Raw genomic sequence first — 21,944 nt, forward strand, 5'->3', positions numbered from 1 at the left:
GGAAGGCTAGTTGTATAATAAATAAAACTATCCAATACTAAAGCAGTTTGAATGAAACTGATTATTTACATGCCTGCTTAAATCCTAGAATCAATAGTATCTACAGAATTAATGAATGCACGATAAAGATATAAAAATGAAGGCAAATTGGAAGGCATCTATCCAAAAAACATATTTCTATAAAACCTGTGTCTCAATATCTTATATTTGTTTGACACATTTCATTAATAAGACACACAATATTTTAATATTTGAATTAGGATATATCAGTGACAAATGAGTGCAGGGGCTCCTCATTACACATGTACACATACATGACTCAGTCCTGCAGAGAACTGGGACGTCCAGCTGTAGCTTCAGGTACACCTCTTGTATTTTAGCTGTAAACCACAGGAACTGTGGCTGAATTTGGAGCAATCAGTGCTAGTTACGATGTCAATGTTTTCACAGCATTAAAAGTTACAAGTACTGGAGAATTTGCCTAACATGTATGAAGATCTAGTTTCATACCCAGTATCAGAAAATGAACAAAAACAAAACCAGTTAATATAACTTTTAGGAAGTAGAAACAAAACAATACCTCTAAGGATATAAACATTTTTCAAAACCATCAGATATTGGCATAAAGTTTCAGGCATTCTTAAAAGCTACTGAAAGACTGGTTTATTGTAAGAATCTGTTAATGCTTAGTTACAGATAATTCAAGAAAAATAACAAAACAATAGAACATACAAAGGAACCCTTGGTATTCTAGGCAAGGATTCCTGTTCCAGACTCTGGGCCTTGAATATGCTAAGCAAACACCCTACCTGAACAACACCCCCAGCCTCCAAGATTCTAGTATTCAAAATTATAGCTATCTACAAGAGTCCTGAATGTATAAAGATGGGTTTGAAGAAAGGCAGGGTGACAATCATTTCAGGCCTTTCTACACATCTCATATCATCTTTTGTTCTGTACTACCCCCGACTAAGAGTTGAAAAATCTACATAATGCCTCTTTCAGAGCAGAGGTCAAGAACAGGAGAGATTGTTATGCTTTCTTTCAGGCAAAAGAGTGGACAAATGGTCCAGCATTCCTCTTTGGAAGATGAGGGAGAAAAGTTCAGAGCTATGATGTAAACGCAGCATTGCCTCAGTCACTACATGTCACTCAAAGGGCCTGAGGGAAATCTATGTAAACATATAGCCCAGTCTGCATACTGGCTGTGGGTGACAACATGACTCTCACCCAATACCCTGACCACAGTAAGCTGACGTAGCGTCAGATGGCCAATGAGACAAGATCTTCACATCTATACAGTTTTTGTGCAAAGACTACACTCCACATGGGAAAGACCAAAATTGGTTCCTAGGAATAACGAAGTTCTCTGGATGTCAAAACAAAACAACAACAAAAAACCCAGCTGTATTTGATTGTGATGATGGCATAATTATCACCTATAAACATACAGATTTCAGTTTAATCATGATTATACTGTGTCTATTTTAGTATTTCCCTCTTTTTGCCCAACTAACTCATTACATTGATGGCTTTTCTGCAAAATGGAAGAATATATATATATATATATATATATATATATATATATATATATATATATATATAAAACATCGTTTCTCCATGTAGACCTCACTGTCCTAGAACCCCCACTGTAGTAGACCAGGCTGGCCTGGGACTTAGATCTACCTCCCTCTGCCTCCCAAGTACTGGGATTAAATGCATGTGCCATGACTGCCTGACAGATATACAAATTATTTGTATCTCATGCTTTCCAAAATAGATTTCTGCTCAGCATGCTAGAATACTCAGAAGCAAATGTGCCACCAAGCTGAGCTGAATGGTGACCATTTACTTCCTCTTTTCCATCTTCTCCTGTTTTTCTAATTCATTAAGCTTATTTTATGCATGCATAGTTCTTGTATGTCGCTTCAAAGGAAGACACAGTAAATGCCAGTCAATGATGGAGGAAGTTTGTCAACTCCTCCTTTAAATGTTGGTTTTGCTTGCTTGGTGGGAGGATATGCTTAAAATATTTGAAGTTTCTTATGTGAGACCTTGCCAGAAGGCTAAATAGCAAGCTATAAATGATTCCAGTAAGGTGTGTGTTGTGTATCAGCGTGTACTCACAGAGAATAGCAAAAAATATATACAGACAAGCCATGGCCACTCTGTGACAGGAATATAGACTGGCATTCTGTGCTAATGACAGGAGGTAGCAAAAGCAGTCATGTCAACAGTCTCTGCCCCAAGCATACTAAGTTTGCCACATGTCCTATTTTGTCCCCTGATACTGTGATAAGTATCATGACCCAAGCAACTAAGGGGAGAAAGGGTTACCTTAAACTTCTGGGTTACAACATCATCGAGTGAGGTCAGGGCAGGGGACTGAAGCAGGGACTCTAGAGAAATGCTGCTTGCTTGCTTGCCCTCTGGCCCCTGCTTAGCTACCTTTCTTCTCAAGATTTATTTCATTTTTATGTATGTGGGTATTCTGCTTGCATGTTTATCTGTATATCATGTGTGTACCATGTCCGTGGAGGCCAGAAGGTGTTGGGTCCCTTAGAATCAGAGTTCTTGATGGCTGTGAGCTGTCATGTGGATGCTGGGAATCAAACCCAGGTCTGGAAGAATAATCAGTGTTCTTAACAGCTGAGCCATCTCTCCAGTCCCCTTAGCTAGTTTTCTTATACTATTCAAGACCACCTGCCTAGGGATGGTAACACCCATAGTGGGTATGGGTTAATAATCAAGATAATCCCCCACAAACATGCCAACAGGTGCATCTAACCTAGGCAGTTCTTCAACCCAGGGTTTCCTCAGATGACTCTAGGCTATGTCAAGTTGACAATTAAAGCTAACAAGCATACTGACTCTATTTTTAGTAGGTAAATAAGAAAAACTGGCACTTACTTCACTGTTGCTTGGGCATGTCCTGGGACTACTGGACAAGACAGGAAATACTTTGGTCCAAGAAGTGCTTCCGGTGTACCCAAGCGAGCCAGGCAGGAGTTGAGCTGTCTCCAGACAGACAGAGCCCAGTCCACAATCTTACACACTGGATCACAGGGTGAGGGCGGCTGGCCTCTGAACTAGAGATGGGTGGAACACAGGGCTGTGGCTTAGAAAAAACAATGTTTTTCTTTTAAAGTCCAAAATTAAAAGTATAAACTATAAAATCCAAAATCTAGCTGAATCTGACTTTCCCGTTGATTGGGGTAGGTGGAGGAGTCCATAAAAGCAAACTTTGTCTCTTGTGTACCTAACACGTTCACCCTAGATGTGTCCCCATGTCAGTGTCAGAAGTGTTTTACAAGATTCTCCACCACAAACCTTAGCTGGGTATTTTGGCCCCATTTTACAGATCAGGAGAATGAGGCACAAAGAGATACCTTACCCAAGGTTACAAAGCGAAGAGGTGGCAAAGACGAGGCTAGAGCTTATTTACAATCTTAAGGTATAATTGAAAAATAATTCTACTTATGGTGTAACGTGATGTTTTGAACATGTATGCATTGTGAAATGATTAGTTCGCACTGTTTAGTATATCTATCATCTCATATACTTTTAATGGTGAATATATTTATGATCTACTCTCAGCAACTTTCAAGTATATATTAACTATACACATCTATTTCTAATAGAGAGTAAAATGGTATTAGGACAACATATTCAGTAGAAATAATAAAGGGGTATATCACACTTAAAAAGATGTTGAGCTGGCAAGATGGCTCAGTGGTTAAGAGCACTGGCTGCTCTCACAGAAGACCTGAGTTTCATTCTCAGCACCCACGTGGCCACTCAAAACTGTCTGCAATTCCAGTCTTAGGGGATTCTTTCTTGGACCTCCTCAGGCACTGCATGCATGTGTTGTACTAACATACACGTAGGCATACACATAAAAGAAAAACCTAAAAAAAATTGTATTTAGTGTTAGTGATAATCACTAAGCTACAGGCGGCCCTTTTCCTCCTAAAGCTTAGCATTGCTGCTGACCTCTGCTCAAGCTATTCTCCCTGTGCTCAACCATGAGAAAGCAAAGAGGGACCAGACTTAGCTGTATGGGGAGAAGGGGGGCCAGCAGTTAGCAAGTGGAGGGGTCCCTTAGCATCCCCCTCAGGACCACATGCTAGCAAGGAGGAGGAGGGCAGAGTCTCTATAGAAACACACTCCACCCCCACTCCCACAGGGAGAATGAGGTTTTCTTTTTTGTTTGTTTGTTTTAATGTCTATTCAATGACTGCTTCCCAAGATCCCACTATTAAATATCCTCAACAAGCAGCATAATTTCCAAAAGGAGAATGGAATTTGCCTACTCCTAAGAGCTGAAGAAACAGGTGTGTACCTCTTTCTCCCAAGTACAGATGTTGCTTGTACAAAATGTCTCACTTTGCAAAATGGCTGTTATGGGAACAGTGATTATCATTTGATAGTACATTAAAGGCTGGTGTTTCCTTCAGGGGTCTTTCTGATAAATTGGTCTTACAGCTATTATATGTTTTATTTCCTTGATGCATATTCATTTATCACAAGCACAACTTTGTAGAGATACTTAGAAACTTGGATGTCATAATATATTTATATCTGTATACCTTCTGTTTATAAGCACTACTTACCACTTCTAAGGAAAATAAAACACTGAAAAGTCCGGTTTCATTGCTTTTGGTGCTAGGAACCCAAGCCTCGGCACACAAACTACATACTTTCCCACTGAGCTACACCTTAGTGTGCTTTGCATGCTCAGGAACTATAGAACAAAAGAAAAGAAAAGGTGTGTCCTGAGCTAACAGGGAGGCAGCCCTCAGTTCCAAGGACTAGGGGTGTGAGGGGGGATAGCTAGCCACACACCACACTCCAAATACCTTCCCTCTGTGGTTGCTGATACCTTTTACCATCTGTCAAATAAATTATCTGGGACAGGCTCATTAGCCCCAAGATCCCTTCCAGATTGTAATCTTTAAGTACAGATTCAAGCTTCATGTATCATTATTCAAAAGAAGAATCGCCTCAGTACGTTGCAATTAGGAAACCTAAGAAACGATGTATAATTTAAGCCAATCTCTCACAGGATATAAAGGACACTGGTTATCTAGGAGAGGCTGAAATAATATGTTATATAGAAGAGAGAAGTGGGAGAATTGCTGATATTCCCAAATAACAAGATGGGTGATGGGCCTGGGTGATGTCAATAGGGTGCTTGCTGATAAAGCATGAAGAGCTCAGTTCAATGCCAGACCCACACAAAAAAAAGCTAAGTGTGCTGGTATGTGCTTATAATCCCAGTTCTGGGGAGCTGCAGCCAGATGGATTCCTGGGGCTTGCTATCTAGCCAGCTTAACCTACTGGGGCGGGGGGCCTCTAGGTCAGTAAGGGCTCCAGGTCTGTCTCAAAAAATAAAGTGAATACCACCCACAGAATAGCACCAACTTGACCTCTGGCTTCCACACGTGCACGTGCACATGTGCACACACACAAATGGGTGAAAAAGTGATGACCTTCCACAAATGACCAAACTACCTGGTATTAATTCAAGATGGCCGATTTGATGCATCTGCTTAGCATGTGCCCAAAGAAACTCTCCACTGGTCCACTGTGCCCCAAGCCCCACCACAACAGTTCTTCCCTGTGTTCAAAATGTGCTGCAATTGCTGGTCCTTTGCCTGAAACCCCGCCTCCCCAATCTCAGCTATGGCTTAGAGCACAGATTAGCATATCCCAAAGGCCTTCCCTGTGACCAGGGAGAGGACTTCCCGTCTACCCTAGAACACTCTTCCTCCTGCCCCACTTTCTATGCTAGCACCTCCTGTGTTCCCACACCCACCTGTTTGCTGTGATGGACATCTTAGTGCTGTGCCCAGGAGTCACAGAAAATCAGAATTGAGCCCACAGTCTAACCTGGTGGTGTTAATCAGATTCATAGTCCTGCCTTTCAGGAAGGGTGACAACTTAAATCAGCTTACTCTAGTCCAGGGTGAAGTGCCAAGAGTCAGGGTTATACACCCAGATCCAATTTTAAAGTCAGGTAAGCTCACTTTACACGCATGTGCTTAGACAAGCTACCCACACAGTGACTGCTGGAGGGGCTCTTCTGGTTCCTGCTCTATGGAGAAAGATCTGAGTTCAGATCATAGACCCTCACCAAGCTCTCTGGCTGAAATGCAGGCTGCTGCTTCACAGTAGCAACTTGAGTTTTTGATGTGTGGCTAAAATAGAACTGTACTGTCTATAAAAGAGGACAAGAATTGGGAAAGCATTTGAATCACAGGATTTATGATCTTAATTTTCTGGGTTTTTATGAGTTAATTGAGCATTTAGGAAGATTTATTTGCAAGGTAGCAAAAGTTCTTGAAGTTTTAAAGACCAACTAAATTATTTAGGAAAATTTAATTAAATTATAAAACATCTCTTCAAAAAGAAACCTGAAATCTTGCTACCCTTATACATAGAAAGACAGTTTGGACATTTCAACCCGAAGCCATCTGGGTAGGTGGGACTCCCATGTACTGAGTATGTTTTTAAATATACCACTTGATATTTGCATTTAAAATATATCAAGTGATACATTTAAAAAATCTCTCTTGAATAAAAACTACCCACCATGGTTCCATCACCTGATGAGGGCAGTGACCTGTTAAGGTCTTCCATAAGGCAGCTGAAGGAGTATCACTGGTAGATTGTCCCTGGCCAAGTGGATGGCCCTCCACCCATGAACATATGGGCGGCACCGATGGTCTTAACAATAAAAGAGAGGACTTGAAGTTGGGAGGGAGGCGTCATGGGAAATATTAGAGGGATCAGTGGATGGATATGATTAAAATACATTGCTTAAATGTATAATATTTTTAGAACAAGTAAATATTATTTACAGAAGGATGGATGCAAACATTGCTACATGTTGAAGGGCTGATTTGGCCAAGGAAAACAAAGGGAGCATGTCAGGGTTAACAGCTGTTCTGCCGGGTTGCTCCCCTGTGCTACCTGGGCTTTGTCTCTTTCATGACTTCATTCTCCTCCAAAGACAAAAGAGCCCACATCTCTCATTTTCCCTGATACTCTTCTAGCAAGAATCCTGATAGCAGCGTTATAACTAGAGCTAAATGCCAAATTCTCTCTAAAATAAAATAATTCTTATTAAATATTAGTAAGAAGCTTAGCATCTTGAAAGATCTCCCTGCATCTCTGAAAGATTTGGGAGAAGAAATTATTATCAAGCATGAACATGCCTCTAAATGCCTGTAAGGGTCCGGCTTTCTGTGCTACAAGATTTCTGTTGTTGTGTAGAAATTGTTCCCATTGTGTGCTCACTCCAGGGAATCTCTTTTATTAGCTTTGGAAGTGATTCGTGGGAAATTAAAGGCATCACTCTTCTGACTCCCTAGTCTGTGTGCCATATCCCACTCCCAAATGCCATGGACAAGGCCAGCAAGAGCTCCTCTGCCACCATGATTACCAGAGAGCTGGCAAGGGGTGTGTGTGTCAAGTCTACAGAATTAAAACACTCACTAAAACCACCTTTAATAATTACTAATGGTAAATATTAATTAATTTAATTTATTATTTTAATTAATATAGCAAATAATAAATATTAACTGTGCTAAAAATTAAAGGAAGTATTAGTAACTTGAAAAACTTCAGATGGGCAATTTTTTTTTACTCCACTTTTCTTTCTTCTCTTTTCTTTCTGAGGTCATAAAATGACTTTGTTTTGGCTAAGATATGTTTATGATTAGGCAGTAGATTTCTCTAACTAGGAATTTCAGATACCAATTCAAATCACTGGTGGTAGACCTTATTCACTAAATTACCAGAGGTCATTTTTAACCACACTGTTCTTCCCATCTGCCCCCCACCCCCCACACACTCCTCACACATGCACATCCGCACCTTAACAGACAGAATTTTGGTAGTACTTGACAGAGAGTTTTGGTCTTGCCCAGGTGCTCTGGTCTAGAACTATGGGGTAGGCAGTTATTGCCACTGAAACATTAAGGAGAAACTTCTTATGATTCTGTGAGTCTCTACAAAAGATGCTTCTCTCCATGGTAATAAGAAGTTGACTCTACATGTTCCTGTGCCCTAGTTTCTGCCTATACATGCCTTGAAGTGAGGGCATGGTGTTTAATATTGACTGTAGTCTTGAAGGGACAGTCAAAGATATACCTGGGTGAGGAGCTGTTTTGTTATCAGTGGCTTAGAATATGATATTGTTAAAATGATGCTGTTCTCCAAACGCTGCCTGTGCACAGGCCTAAGTGAGAAAACTACCAGATGAAGTTCTGTTGTATTAAATCTACTCTGACACTCAGTTACCAGTCCAATCCCAGACTACTAAATAATAATAATATCTGACATTTGGCCAACACAGCTATCTTCTTACATATGAGAGACTACAAAATAAGTATTTTTATTCTTAAAACAAGCACACTAAACCATTTCCCACCATAGTGTAAAAGCTGTCCATTAAAATGGGATAAGCAGTAGGGTGATGTCCTCAGGCTCTAAGACATTAGTGAGTTTTCCTTAAGAGCAGTGATGAATTTTCAAATCCAACATTTTACAACTTTTAGAGCTTGGTGAGATTCCTTAAGAACCATTGATAATACCAGTAAAACCTGTTCATTTTTTCTTGTACATAATATTATGCAAAACTGATCACATCTTCTACATGCATTCTCTAATAATGAAACTGTAAAGCCCATTCCCATGTTCTTGTCCTTGGTTTAGTGCAGAAGCTGTTGTGAGTTCCACATCCATTGCTCTTACTCAGCCCTGGAACGCTCAGAGATTATCCCAGTCTGGGGCCATACAATAAGTGGAACTCAAGCCTGCGTAGACGCTCCCTCTCCCACCTCGGCAGGCTGCAGTTTCTTCCTGTTACCTTGTTCACTACTTTCCTTCGCAAGAACCTCTGCAGGAGTCCTTGAATGGGCTCGCAATCCCACCGCAGCTGAACCCAGCGGAAATGCTGCTGCACCAGCAGGTCAGGACCCTGGAGACATGCCTTGGCGATGGTTCCTACCAGAAAGCAGTTCTCATGGAAGTAATAGCATTCGGATGTTCCATTTCCTAAAAGAAGCCAAGCTGTAATTTAACCTCGCTATTTACGGTTTGGTGCAAATGCAAATTAAGAGCATGAGGTGTATAACTTGTACTTTGGGGACAGAAAGATTAGAGGCATACCAAGACATGCAAGCATAAGGATTAATTTAGCAACCTGGGACCCCCCTTGGCTTGGGCGGGACACACTCCTCCCTGAACAGTGTGCCTAGCAACCTAGAACTTGCACCTGCCCTGAGCTGTATACCTGCTTTAAACAATGGAAATGACTTACTCTCCTTAGCAACACCCTTGATAAGGCTCTTCTATCCAAATACATCAAGGAACACAACCTGAGAACTACGAGCAATGCCAAATTTGGCCTAGAATGGTTTTGAGTGCTTGCACAGTACAGTAAAATTGTGTCAGGTGAACTTTTAGGGAGAATCCCCTACTTACTCTCTTATACCTATGCCTAAATTGGACCTGTATTAAAATCAGATGCATTGTGGGAAGGGGCACACAGAATGAGAAAAGGCTTATATAATCCAAATCTTTTCATCAAAGTAGAAAACTACCCATGCTACATCCCTTAGCAACCAAGCTCATACTTCTCTTGGACTTCATATAAAGAAACCTCAAACAAAAATCAGGACTCTAGAGCTTCACTTACGTGGCCCACCAGAAATCCTGAAGATGTATCCTTTCTAATCTGTACTACTGCTGTTGGGTAAAGTTTCCTTGCTACTCTGTGACCCATGTGGGCTTTTGTCCATTCCTGAATAAGAGGCTAAGAACCTCCAAATGAAGCTGAGTCCCAACCGCTGGGGATGATGCCACAGCTGGCTTGCTAGCCTGCTCTCTCTACCCTTTACCTTTCTGGAAAGTACACGGGCTTTCCGTGCTGTGGTTTTCCAACGGTGCCAAAAAGTCCCCCAGGAGCTCAGATAAGGAAGATTTTTCCAGATTTTCTAAGATGACGATTATTTTCTTCTTAATGGGGGACTGTTTCACTGGGATCAGACAAGCTGTGAGCAGAAGCAAAATTAGAGGTTAATACTTTTACACAAACTGGTGCAAAATGCAAAACTAGGAGGACAAAAAGTGTTCACAAACAAATGTTGTGTGGTGGGCATGCTCTGAAAACACTGAGGGTCTTCAGCTGCAGGTCCAGGAACTTGTGTTGAAGATGAAACCAACATGCTACCCCTCTTCCATAGTAAATCCCGGGCATCCACCCACCATCCATCAGCAAGGGCTCAGGCAAACAAAAGGAGTCTACTCCCACACTGTAAATGACAACTCTGAAGACAGAGGAAACCTTCACAAATAATACATTATCGCCAGTGAATATATACAATATGATTTCATCTTATATAAAATTAAAAAAATATAAATATTTAATCTGTGGATTTATAAACAGGTAACAAAACCACAAATACACATTAAGAGTGGGAGGCAGGGCTCTACAGTAAAATGCTTGCCTGGTGAATGTGAGGCCCTTGATTCATTTCTTAACACCTCTAAAAAAATGCTAAAAAATTATTATTACAAATGATAGAGATGTGGCCACAAGAAAGGTTTTGTGAGCAAGAGGAGGCATGTAGGTACATTCTGGAAGCTGAAGATACTTAAATTCTTGACTTGTTCAGTGGCTAAATGGTTAATTTATTATTAACCATCATTATTATTATTCTTTGGTCTTTATGTAGTATTTTATGTATGTTTCATAATATCAAAGGTTAAAAGCATCAAATGCCCTTCAAATCATACATGCAAAAGATGTTCACAGCATTAATAGGTAAGTCTTTGAGAGATGCAAGCACCATCTCATGGTCCTGAGAAGTGATCAGATTAAGGTTTCAGAAACAGTGAAGAAGGAGTCAAATCCAGGGTCTCCATCCTTACCATTCCTCTTACTCAAGATGAGCAGAAATGACTACATATCAACCCAAATAGAAAAATGTACGCTAGATGGGGAATTTTTACTAATAGGGAACAAATAAGCCAGTCTACAAAACATATTCAACATAACGCATAGTGACTACCAGGCACTCACATGTCATTATTGCTTTAGTTCAAACATGAAAACAGCAATTCCTATATGACAATTAATAAGAAGTTACTTCATTTAACTTCTTAGACTATTTCAGAACTTTCAGTCCTAGTCAAATTAACCCTCCATGAGGAACAATCAATTAAAAGTCCTCGTGGAACATTCTATTTGTCATGGGCGCTATGAGAGAAATGTCTGTTTTCTTCTCATTGCTATAGATACAATTTTCAATCTCAAAAGAATCCTTAAACAACAGAAGTGAACCTCTTCAGCTAAATATCCTTAAAAACTAGGCTAGAAATAAGAGCCATCTCTCAATTGCCTTGTACTAGGGGCTGGGTATCACACTATTGTCTGATGTGATCTTCTATACAGCAGTCTAGTAACACGACAACTTATGCTTCTCAAGGTTCAAGCATTATCTCAGAAATGCATGTATGTGACCAGCACTGGAGGCCCAGGCAGAGTTTGAAGCAAGCCTTTCTTAAATAAATAAACAGATAATACATGCACACATACACATGTGTGTGTATATTATAGAAATATAAGAAATTACATTGAGCTGGGTAGTGGTGGTGCACACCTTTAATCCCAGCACCTAGGAGGCAGAGGCAGGCCAATCTCTGTGAATTTGAGGCCATCCTGGTCTATAGAGCGAGTTCCAGGACAGTCAAGGATAGACAGGGAAGGCCTGGCTTGAGGGGAAAAAAAGAAAAAAAAGAAATTATAATTGGTCAAAATAGTAACAATAAATAGACCTCTTCTATTTAGTAATTAAAAAAATACAACCTATCTATCCAATGGCTTACATTTCTTTTCCTGTAACTTAGGACTGAAGAAGTCCAGATTTTCTCTGGTTTGTGTTAGGTGTATGGCTAGGTCAAGTGTTTGATGCTGCTGTACCACCAAAACATATAAGAAAACTGAATTGCATTTCAACAAATGTTTATCCAAGTGTTTCCTTGCTATGGGAGCTACATGCCCAATGCTGGTTATGTCTTTGGGGAGGGGAAGAAGGAAGGCATTCTGAATGAGGGCTAGTGTGAGGAGTGGCATTTTAACAGTGGACAGATGCCAGAAGGCCATCAAAGTTTAAGAAAGGGTAGATGTAGAACTATGTTGGCTGGTTACAGTTTAGTCCCAGAAGGGACTGATGCATTGAATCAACATTGGGAGACTTGTAAGAAAAAGTGCCTGGGTGGTGAATTCAGAGCTAATGGTGTCACACTAATTCAGTGGGCTCTGTGGTCAGTGGCCACAGCTGCATCTCCATTCTGTGCTCATGTAAAGTTGCCTGGGTTCCACCCCCTGCATTATCAGTGATTTTGATTGATAGAGATGTGCTGGGCACTGGCACTTCCTTAAAGTTCCCTGTGACAAGAAGGTCCTGCTAGGGCCTAGGTCTGCTGCACTGCCCACCAGTGACAGAAAGGAGATGTGGAAGACAGAGACTGTGTTGTGAGGGAATTCATTACCATTGCTGAAGATCAGTGGAAATGTTTAAGAATAGAGATAAAGAAATGTTTCAGGATGGGGGTAAAGAGGAATTGACTCCTGCTCTGAGGTCTCATTCAGTGTAAGGAGATTTGCAGAAAAAAAAATAAAGAGAAAAGAAACAGCAGTTCTAACTGCTGTGCTGAAGGCAAGGGTTGAGGGGGTATTGGGGGGCCTGCCCCATTTTTCCCCTAGGGTACTCTTGAGCAGGGAGAAATGAGGACTATGTAGATAGAAATATAGAGGAGAGAGACAGAAACATAGGATAGCCTTGGGAGGGCCTGGGTCAAAACCCAATCAGCCCCTTTTGTCTCTATTAAAGGGCTTTTAAAGGAATGTCACAGGGTGGAACAAAAGACCTCCCCCCAGCACAGCCAAGTGCAGACCATCCCAGACACTTGGTGACCATGCACATGGTCAATCCATTCCCTAATGCAGCCCTGCTGTGTAAAGTAAGCTCAGATCTCACTAGAAAACCTTTGTGGGATCCCCCAGGGGGGCCTCTACCATAAAAGTAGACCAGCATTATGAGACAAAACAGTAAGTCTGCATTCCACCTTCAGAGATGGGGCAGAGAAAAAACACCGAAGACAACTTTGAATTTCCCACTGAAGAAGAGGCTGCATAGTTAATGGAGGCAGCTAGCACATGACCATTACTGTACTCGGAAAGGAAATGTGACGGTGGCATGTAAGGCCTGATGTTTCCGGACTGGGGAGCATGTAGTCATGGAAGAGAGATAAAGAGAGAATAAGGAGGTGGGATCACACTGGCCCTAAAATCAACTGAACTTGTAGATGTGTAAGAGTACAGGAAGATGCGTGGAAAAGACAGGTTCACTCTCTTGATGCACTCAGAGAGATTGCATTGATGACTTCATTTATAGAGGACTCTCAGAGTTTGTGTCTAGAAGAAAAGGAAGGGCCGAGTATTGCTGTTCATAAGTGTCTACCTCATCTGTGTTCATCTTGGTCTGTGATGAGGTGCCAATTAAGGTAGTGTGGGCATCATTGGTGAAAAGTGTCTTTAACACTGCTGGCCTTATAGCCTCCTTTTGGTATCAACACCCCCCCCACACACACACCCCTTTCCTTAGTCTAATATGTGCACAGGTTAAGTTGGTTTCTTAGAGAAACAGCATGTGTCCAGTTCCGGCTAATTACCATAGTTTCATATATAAATGTTAAATGAATCACAGAAGTGAATGAGAACTCATTACCAAATTCTGAGTTTGAAGGTTTGTCCAGTGTGGCAGATTTCTGGAGATATGAATAAAAGCCACTTGCCAATTTTATTTCTGTCTGTGGACTCCTTTTATCCTGTAGCTTGAAATTCGACCCTTTCAGACCCCTTCGCTCTACGCTACTTCAAAGCTCATTTCTGAAGCTATGCTTTATACCTTCCAAATGCAGACTGCACTGGCCCTGTTCCTCTCCTGTAGAGATTGACAATCTTAATTGGACACCGGGGTTCAGATCTAAATCTCCACTCTGGATAGCCTTCAATTAAAATCCTACATTGTTGATTCAACAGCAACACTCCTTCATCCGAAAACAGTTAACAGACCACAACTGTAGCTAAACCCCAAGTTTATAATCACCCCTTTTGGGGACTGAAAATAACCCCTTCCATATACTGCCTACTCCAGTCTCTGTAGAGACAAAGCTCTGGACGTGAAAAAGTGGTGACTGTAGGGGAGGCCTTCAAAAAGCCTCCGGTGATGCAGGGCCAAACAAGGTAAATTCATTTATAGAGACTAATTAGCATATTCATCTACCTTTACTACAGTAATGTCATTTTTTTTTTATTTTTACTTCTAAACAGGAAAGTTCTCCAAAGCACTCAAAGTGTTATGTGAAAATATTGATCTAGTGTTTTAGTTTTTCTTTTTGCCCATGCAGTGTCATGTGTAATTTAAAACACCATCTGTCTTGATGACCCAGTTCCATACCTTGTGTTGCAGAGGAACCTGAGCCAATTGCAATATGATGTACTAACACCCCCTAGCCAAACAACAGTCATGTGGTGTGCCTCTCACGGAGGGGAGAAAGAGAAGGAAAATCTCCTCTGGAACTACATGAATACAGAGTGATTTATGCTTCTCTGCAAGCTCCTGCCTGCTTCCTGGGGTTCCTCTGTTCTTACCCCTTTCCTCACGGGCTCCATTTGACTCTCCATGTAAGTTTTGGATTCTTAAAGCTTAGCTTACTCCGCTTCTGCCCCTCTGGCTTCTTTTGCTGTTTTGCTCTTTTATTTGTTCTTTGTGGCTCTCTTGCCATTTCACCCCTCAGGCATGTAGACAAGAACAAATACCTGCATTGCTTGGGGAAAGATAAGATTCACCTTTCCAACGCTGGTCAAATCCAAGGGCCACGCCTCACCTTTGGAGAAAATAAGGCTAAGACCCACTAGCACACAGCACATCTGTGAGAAATCAATGTGCTCCTCTGTAAGGCCATCTGATCACCCCACTTCTTGATCAAAAGGCAATAGTGCAGTTGACAGACGAGCCTTATACCTCATCGTTCTGAAAGCTCAAGTACAACAGACTAGGGAGCCTTTTTGGCTGCAGGCTCTGCTTTCCCTTCCCTGAGGCCTTACATCACCCCCTCACCTTCTTCACAAAGAAAGAACAGACACCCACAGACCCATGAACCCTTCCTTGGGGCTCACTGGACATGCCTTGCACCGCTCAGAAGCCATGGTATCCCCACCTAGTCCACTAAGGTGTATTCCACACCACCTTTCTACTGGCCACTGGTCAAAAGCAATGGGCTCTATTGAAAGGATGAACATGGGGAAGGAAGTAGGCACACAGAGAAGTAGGTACAAGATGACAAGCCAGACCACAATGTACTTGACATAATATTCTAAGAACTTCAACTTCTATTCTGGAGTCCTTAGAGTGTAATATCAGGGAAAATTTATTAAAATTTATTAAAGCTTTGTCTCCTAGAGTGGTCCTCCAAGAGTCACGGAAGAGGACATGCTGAAGAAGGAACAGCAGGGAAAATAAGGAGGGCTGGTGAGATCTCAAAGCCACTTGAGCAAGAGATGATGTGGTGGGGAGGAGGTGCATGGAGAGCATCCGCAGCAGCGGGGGACAGATTTGGCAGAACTTGGAGCCAGGAGAGAAAGGCCAGTGAGAGACTCACAGTACTCATGCTGCTAACAGGTCACTGTAGTCAAGAGTGCAGCAGACAAACATCACCATTTTGATCTTCGATTTGCTATTAAAAACTGAAGGAAACTGCTGATTCTTATAAATCGCTAAGCCAAATACAGAAATTCCTTCTGTACTCAGAAATGACACAACCTTTCCTACCCTTTCCTCTTTGAATTTAGAGTGCAGATTTATCTCTCTCCTTATTTATTTACTCAAGTATATTGTTCAAAGTCTTCACCTTGGGGCCCTGGCATAGCTCTTCCCTAGCAGCACAAGGTGCCAGGTTCGATCCTAAGTGCTACAATAAACAAACAAAAGCTCCAAGCACTGCATTTTCCAAAGTCAGGTTACCCTGTCATATGGCTTAGCACTTCCTGTTCGATCTGGTCTTCCGTCTACCTCCATGTCAAGGGAATACTCCTGAATAGGAAGAACAATTACTTCCTTTTCTTCCTTTGTTCATACCAGTGCTACCTCCTGCAACAGGATATTCACTCAATCACTCCAGCAAAGAAAAGAGAAGAAGCTGCAGGGTGGTGGTGGTGGCAGCGCACGCCTTTAATCCCAGCACTCGGAAGTAGAGGCAGGTGGATCTCTGAATTCGAGGAAAGCATGGTCTACAGAGTGAGTTTCAAGATAGCCAGTACTACACAGAGAAACCCTGTTGCTTGCAGGAAAATACAAATAGAGAGAAAAGAAGAAAAAGGAATAGAAGCCACAGAAGTAGCTTTCAAGAGGTTCCTGATATAACATGGAATGGAATGCAAGGTCTAAGTCCCAAGAGTTCTCCTACTGCCTAATCTATAGTTAAGTATGACCTCAAGATACAAACAAACTCTATGGATGTTTCCTAGGGGAGCAGCTCACCTCAGAAGGGTCAGAGAAGCCCTCCAGGGGGAGCTGAGTATTAAGGCAAGGGGCCTCTCTCCAAGTTCCCAAACTTGGAGAGTTCTTTGTAAGAAACTGCCAAGCACCAGTTCTGTGGAGCTGGGCTGGTCCCCTACACATCCTCCACGCCTTCCTCACTGCTTCCCAGCTTTCTTAGCTGTCTACATTTACAGCAGAGTTCAGTCTGTACTTGACCATCTACCCTGACAGGGTGAAAAGAGATCATTTGTACCCTTAACCTTGAGATGACACAATCCTGAAAGCTGAGAAACTATAGGGGACTTTTGTTACATAATTAAGAGAGAAATAACCACTCAGAGCCGTGGTTGTGACTGATGAAGGCCCAGCTCCAGGTAGACTGACTGGGTGCGAGTGAGTCCTAGTCTATGTTCTTCTGTGGCATCCCTGGATAGAACACGCAACATCATCTCAAGTGCATTCAGGATGACTAACCAGGGACACGGAATGGTCTGTCCCAGAGCCATCAGTTACAAGGACAGTTTTGGAATAGGGCATGCAAGAGGAGAAGTTCGCAAATGTTATCTACAATTGAAACAGCATGCAAGAAAATAATGTTCTGTATCTATGTCCTGGTTTCTGGTCAAAGGCTAGCCTGTGTAGTAGCCAGACACTAAGATTCTAGATGTTCCTACTTCCAGAGGGTACTTCCAGGCTTAAAGAATGCTCAGTTGTTCTCCAAACTCATTTTAAACTTTATTTCACAACTTAAAAACACGGTTGTTTGACTCGAACTGTTTGGGGGCACCCAGGCAGGGGGATCGGGATCCATCCCTGGTGCATGGGCAGGCTTCTGGGAATCCGGTGCCTGTGGTGTGACACCTTGCACAGCCTTGGTGCAGTGGGAAGGGGCTTGGACCTGCCTAGGCTCAGTGTGCTGGGCTCTGCTGACTTCCCATGGGAGACTTGATTTGGGGGATGTGGGGATGTGGGGTGGCTTGGGAGAGAGGACTGGGGGGTGGGGGTAGGGGGGATCTGTGGGTGGTATGTGAAGTGAGTAAAAAATTTCTTAATAAGAAAAATGAAACAAACAAACAAACCTGAAGGTGATTTCTATCTTCCTAAGCTTGGTCTACAGTTAATTCCAAAGCCACAGGGTAACCCCATTCATCACAGCTCCAAAGACAAGACACAGCCCTCTCTATTCATATGCTGAATGTCTCAGCTCATCCTCTTGGCATCTTACAACTTCTCCTCCAGGTATGTCTGTGGCTATACCCTCTTGGCACAAAAGTTGAATCCATTTCAGCTTTGTGTCATAAAATTGTCAACCACATCTGTGCATCTGTGGTGGAACTTGGGGCGTTAAGCTATAAAAGGCCTCATGAATAATTTATCTAAATAAATGTTTCCATGTGGTTCTGCCACCCTATTTGTGGGAGTAGACACAATGACAGCCACCTGCAGAGGACTGTTGTAGAGCTCATATGGGTTAATGGGTGCATGTACTGTATTTGCCAAAGTGCTCATCAATGGCACACTAATGGTCAGCTGAAGACAGACGTTTACTCCAGGTATGAAAATAATGAGTACTTCATTACTGAAAATGTGTGAATGGCAAAATTTACTACACATCAATCTGTTTTGTTTGATCACCATGCAGCAGCAATCCTAGGCAATGTCGAAATGCAACATGCAGTCCTACTGAGGGGAGCTGCTTCTATTACCTTTTCTCTTGCTATACTACTGCTGACGGTCAAATCGTATGTCAGAACAATGAGTGGTTTATAAAAATAAAGAAGAAATTTCAAGATTACCAATTAATAGAGTGGCATTGACAGAAATGTTGCTTAAGTGTTGTTCACTTGGGCTTCCAGTTTTCATCTCAATTTTTAGTTTCATCAACGGGAAGAAACTAAGAAGCTGCACAATTACAGAGATTTCCGTGGAATGGCGTCGGTGAAGAACATGCCTTTGAGTTATCACAAGCCAGTTCTCTGAAAGCTCTTACCACTACTGATGAACACGTCTACTAGCTGTTCCTTGGAGAAACCTGTATCCACCTCAGCTCTCACTATTTCGCAGGGGAATCCTGCAGCCATCTGTCTGTGCTGTGATAACAAAGCAGGGATATTAGCTCTACATTCTTCCCAGTTTTCAAAGAAAATGAAATGGTGTGAAAATACACAATACCTTCATGCAGAGGGCAAGCTGATGTGCTATGAAGTCTTGCAAGCTTCCTTCTGGGCCATGGAAAATGACATTGTGATATTGCTCAACCTGTTCCAAACCAAGAAGAATCCTGGGTGAAGATGCCAGTTTGACAAGGGAAAAGGAGGTACACCAGCACAGAATTCCCAGTTATCCTCAGGCATCCAAAAGAACAAAGCTATTTGAGATTAGCAGCATTTGCCAGACATTCGAAGTCTTTTAAAACTTAAACTGTACCTCCCCCCGCCCCCCAGGAAACTGCGACATGCTTACAGAAGCTACAGAACATATTCATGGCAAGGGGATGCACAAGGATTACCTGCCAGCTGTCACACTTTGAGCTAAAGAGGGTAATTCTTCAGAGGCCCTTGATGGCGAGCTTGGGACTGGGTGTTAGGGTATGAAAGACAATGTTTCTGATAGCCATGAGTGAATTTTCTCTGAAGTTAAATACTATTCTGTTATTGGTAAGCCTTCAATAAGAACTTACTAATGCCTACCTAAGGCACAATGGTGGCCAGAGCTGCTGAGGGAATGTAGGGATTTAAACTCTAGGATGAACATAGCCGCGGCAAGGCTGATTTCTGTGGTATTGGTGGCTGATCAAACCAATGGCAGACGTGCAAGCAAGGACCAAGACTGAAGCAAGGACTTCTCCAGAAACATGAGAGAATATTCTGGAAAGTACTTGAGGTTCAGTTTCAAGGTTAAGGCGTAACAGTACCATAAGAATCCTAGGAAAAGTTATAATTAAAGAATATTCCTGAGTTATAATTGTGCTTACTTGTATTTATGAGTGGGAATCCTGAAGAATGTATGAGATTATATCTGTCATTAAAAGTGGTGATAAGATTTGTTTAGTTATGACCTCTTTGTGTCAGTCTTAAATAGAATCTACATAGTTGCCCCCCCTCTTTTTTTGGGTGGTGGAAGGCTGGCTTAGGAAATTTCTCTTCCATTATGTTTTTGGTAATAGCTACTGGTTTTCTATATTTCTAAGGAACACCTACAATATTTCTCTCAGTTCTTTGTGAAGACATCTGTCATCGTATCCCATTACTATACCTCTAACCTGGTTGACATATTGAGAGAGCTCCGTGAGTTAGTCTCATACAACACTGGATAGTCACTATCTCAGTTTACTCTTTGCTGGCTTGAGTACGTCCTTACTATACCACAGCATTTTCACTTACTCATGTAGTTCCTTACTAAATGCAACTTCTTTCCAACACAGTTTTTTATCATCCTAGGTCAGATTGTACTAGAGCTTTCTTGCATCGATTTCACAGTTTTATTTCTTTGCATTCTACAGAACTGTCCATATTTTTGCTCTGGCTTTTCTGTGGGTATGATCTTGCCTCTTCATATTCCTATGCAGAAATTCTAACTGGATCTAAGGTGATAGAATTAGGAAATGGAAATGGTGCCTTTAAAAGGTAGACTGATTAATTTTTTTTTTTTTTTTTTTTTTTTTTTTTTTTTTTTTTTGGTTTTTCAAGACAGGGTTTCTCTGTGTAGCTTTGCGCCTTTCCTGGAACTCACTTGGTAGCCCAGGCTGGCCTCGAACTCACAGAGATCGATCCACCGGCCTCTGCCTCCCAAGTGCTGGGATTAAAGGCGTGCGCCACCACCGCCCGGCCTGATTAATTCTTATGTCAATCTGACACAAGCTAGAGTCATCTGAGAGGAGGGAACAATTGAGAAAATGCCTCCATAAGGTCAGGCTATATAAGCAACCCTGCAGGGCATTTTCTTATTCATTGAATAATTATGGGTGGTACTATCCCCAGGCTGGTGGTCTTGGGTTTTATAGGAAAGCAGACTAAACAAGCCATCATGAACATGCCAGTAATTCCTCCATGGCCTCTGCAATCAGCACCTGGCTCCAGGTTCCTGCCCGGTGTGAGGTCTTGCCCTGACTTCCTTTAGTAATGAACAGTGTCATGAAATATGAGCAAAATAAACATTTTCCCCTTCCTCCCAAACTTGGTCATGGTGCTTCATCACAGCAATAGTAACCCTAGTTAGGACAAGAGGTATCGGTGCTGTTATGAAAGGAGCAGAACATGACCCTTGCCCCTCCTGCCATATTAGGTAAGAAGACACTATCTAGAACCAGGAAACAAACTCTCGCCCACTGCATCTGCTGGTGCCCTTGTCTTGAACATTCTGGCCTCCAGAGTGTGACTATAAATCTCTATTGTAAGCCACCTAGTCTATGACATTTGTCAAAGCAGCATATCCAGAATGACAGTATTCTACAGATACAGCATTAACATTTTATTATTGTTTAAATGCTGTAAAACCATGGGGGAAACTGTTACAATAAGGCAAGAAGTGGGTGCCACTACTGGATTCGCTTTGCTGGCTGAAGCCCCTTAGGTTAGGGATAGGACTGGATAGGACTCATGTCTATAAGCCGCTGATTAAACTATAGAATCCAACAATGGCTGCAGGCTCTGCTGTCCAACAAGACAGATAAGCACACAAGGACGAACTGCAGCCCATGCTGTTCATCTCCAGCCCCACAAAAGTGCTCATGAGTAATGCACCTCTCAGGACTCAACATGCTCTCACCAATCTTCATCAACTTCTTGTTCAGGTGTCTCTACGGTTTCTAATGGATATGAAAGGATTCACACTGACACAGTAGAAGAGATTTGCATCGTGCAGCTAAAGCTGAGCCGAACTGCTCAGTTTTTCACTGGTGTCAATCTTCTAGTTTTGTATCACTGGGAACATGGTAAGGAAGGGATGACAGTGTTTTCTGATTTCAGGAGGCATGAAAACGTGAGCCTAGTACTCCAAAGGCGGTAGGGAAGTCTCGGGTTCTTGCTAATGGAGTACTGTGGAAAATTTATGTAAAGATGTGTTGCATTTGTTTGTGCTACAGAATATTGCTTTAACTGTGTAAAGGTGTGTTAACATTTGTTTATGCTGCATTTGTTTAATGATGTAAGGATCTGTTACATTTGTTTGTGCTGCATTTGTTTAATTATGTAAAGATGTGTTGCATTTATTTCACCTTGCCGGCCTAAGGCACCAGATTGGTCTAATAAAGAGCTAAATGGCCAATAGCTAGGCAGAGAAAGGACAGGCGGGGCTGGCAGGCAGAGAATAAATAGGAGGAGAAATCCT

The 21,944-nt window shown here is 42.0% G+C and overlaps 1 protein-coding gene across 6 annotated transcripts in view; it reads right to left on the reverse strand.

The window, feature by feature from the left end:
- Window positions 1-21,944, reverse strand: part of Cttnbp2 (cortactin binding protein 2) — a 158,461-nt gene that overhangs the window by 14,135 nt on the left and 122,382 nt on the right. For all 6 annotated transcript variants that reach the window (XM_052720079.1, XM_052720077.1, XM_052720078.1 and 3 more), the window contains 5 exons: window positions 18,789-18,875; window positions 18,607-18,706; window positions 9,909-10,061; window positions 8,876-9,063; window positions 2,911-3,089 (listed from right to left, as the gene is read on the reverse strand). In XM_052720079.1, the coding sequence (XP_052576039.1) occupies window positions 2,911-3,089; window positions 8,876-9,063; window positions 9,909-10,061; window positions 18,607-18,706; window positions 18,789-18,875 (707 nt within the window). The remainder of the gene's footprint in view (window positions 1-2,910; window positions 3,090-8,875; window positions 9,064-9,908; window positions 10,062-18,606; window positions 18,707-18,788; window positions 18,876-21,944) is intronic.

This window comes from Peromyscus californicus, unplaced genomic scaffold (assembly GCF_007827085.1).
Source record: "Peromyscus californicus insignis strain IS unplaced genomic scaffold, ASM782708v3 Scaffold_6__1_contigs__length_162567912, whole genome shotgun sequence".
Taxonomy (NCBI): domain Eukaryota; kingdom Metazoa; phylum Chordata; class Mammalia; order Rodentia; family Cricetidae; genus Peromyscus; species Peromyscus californicus.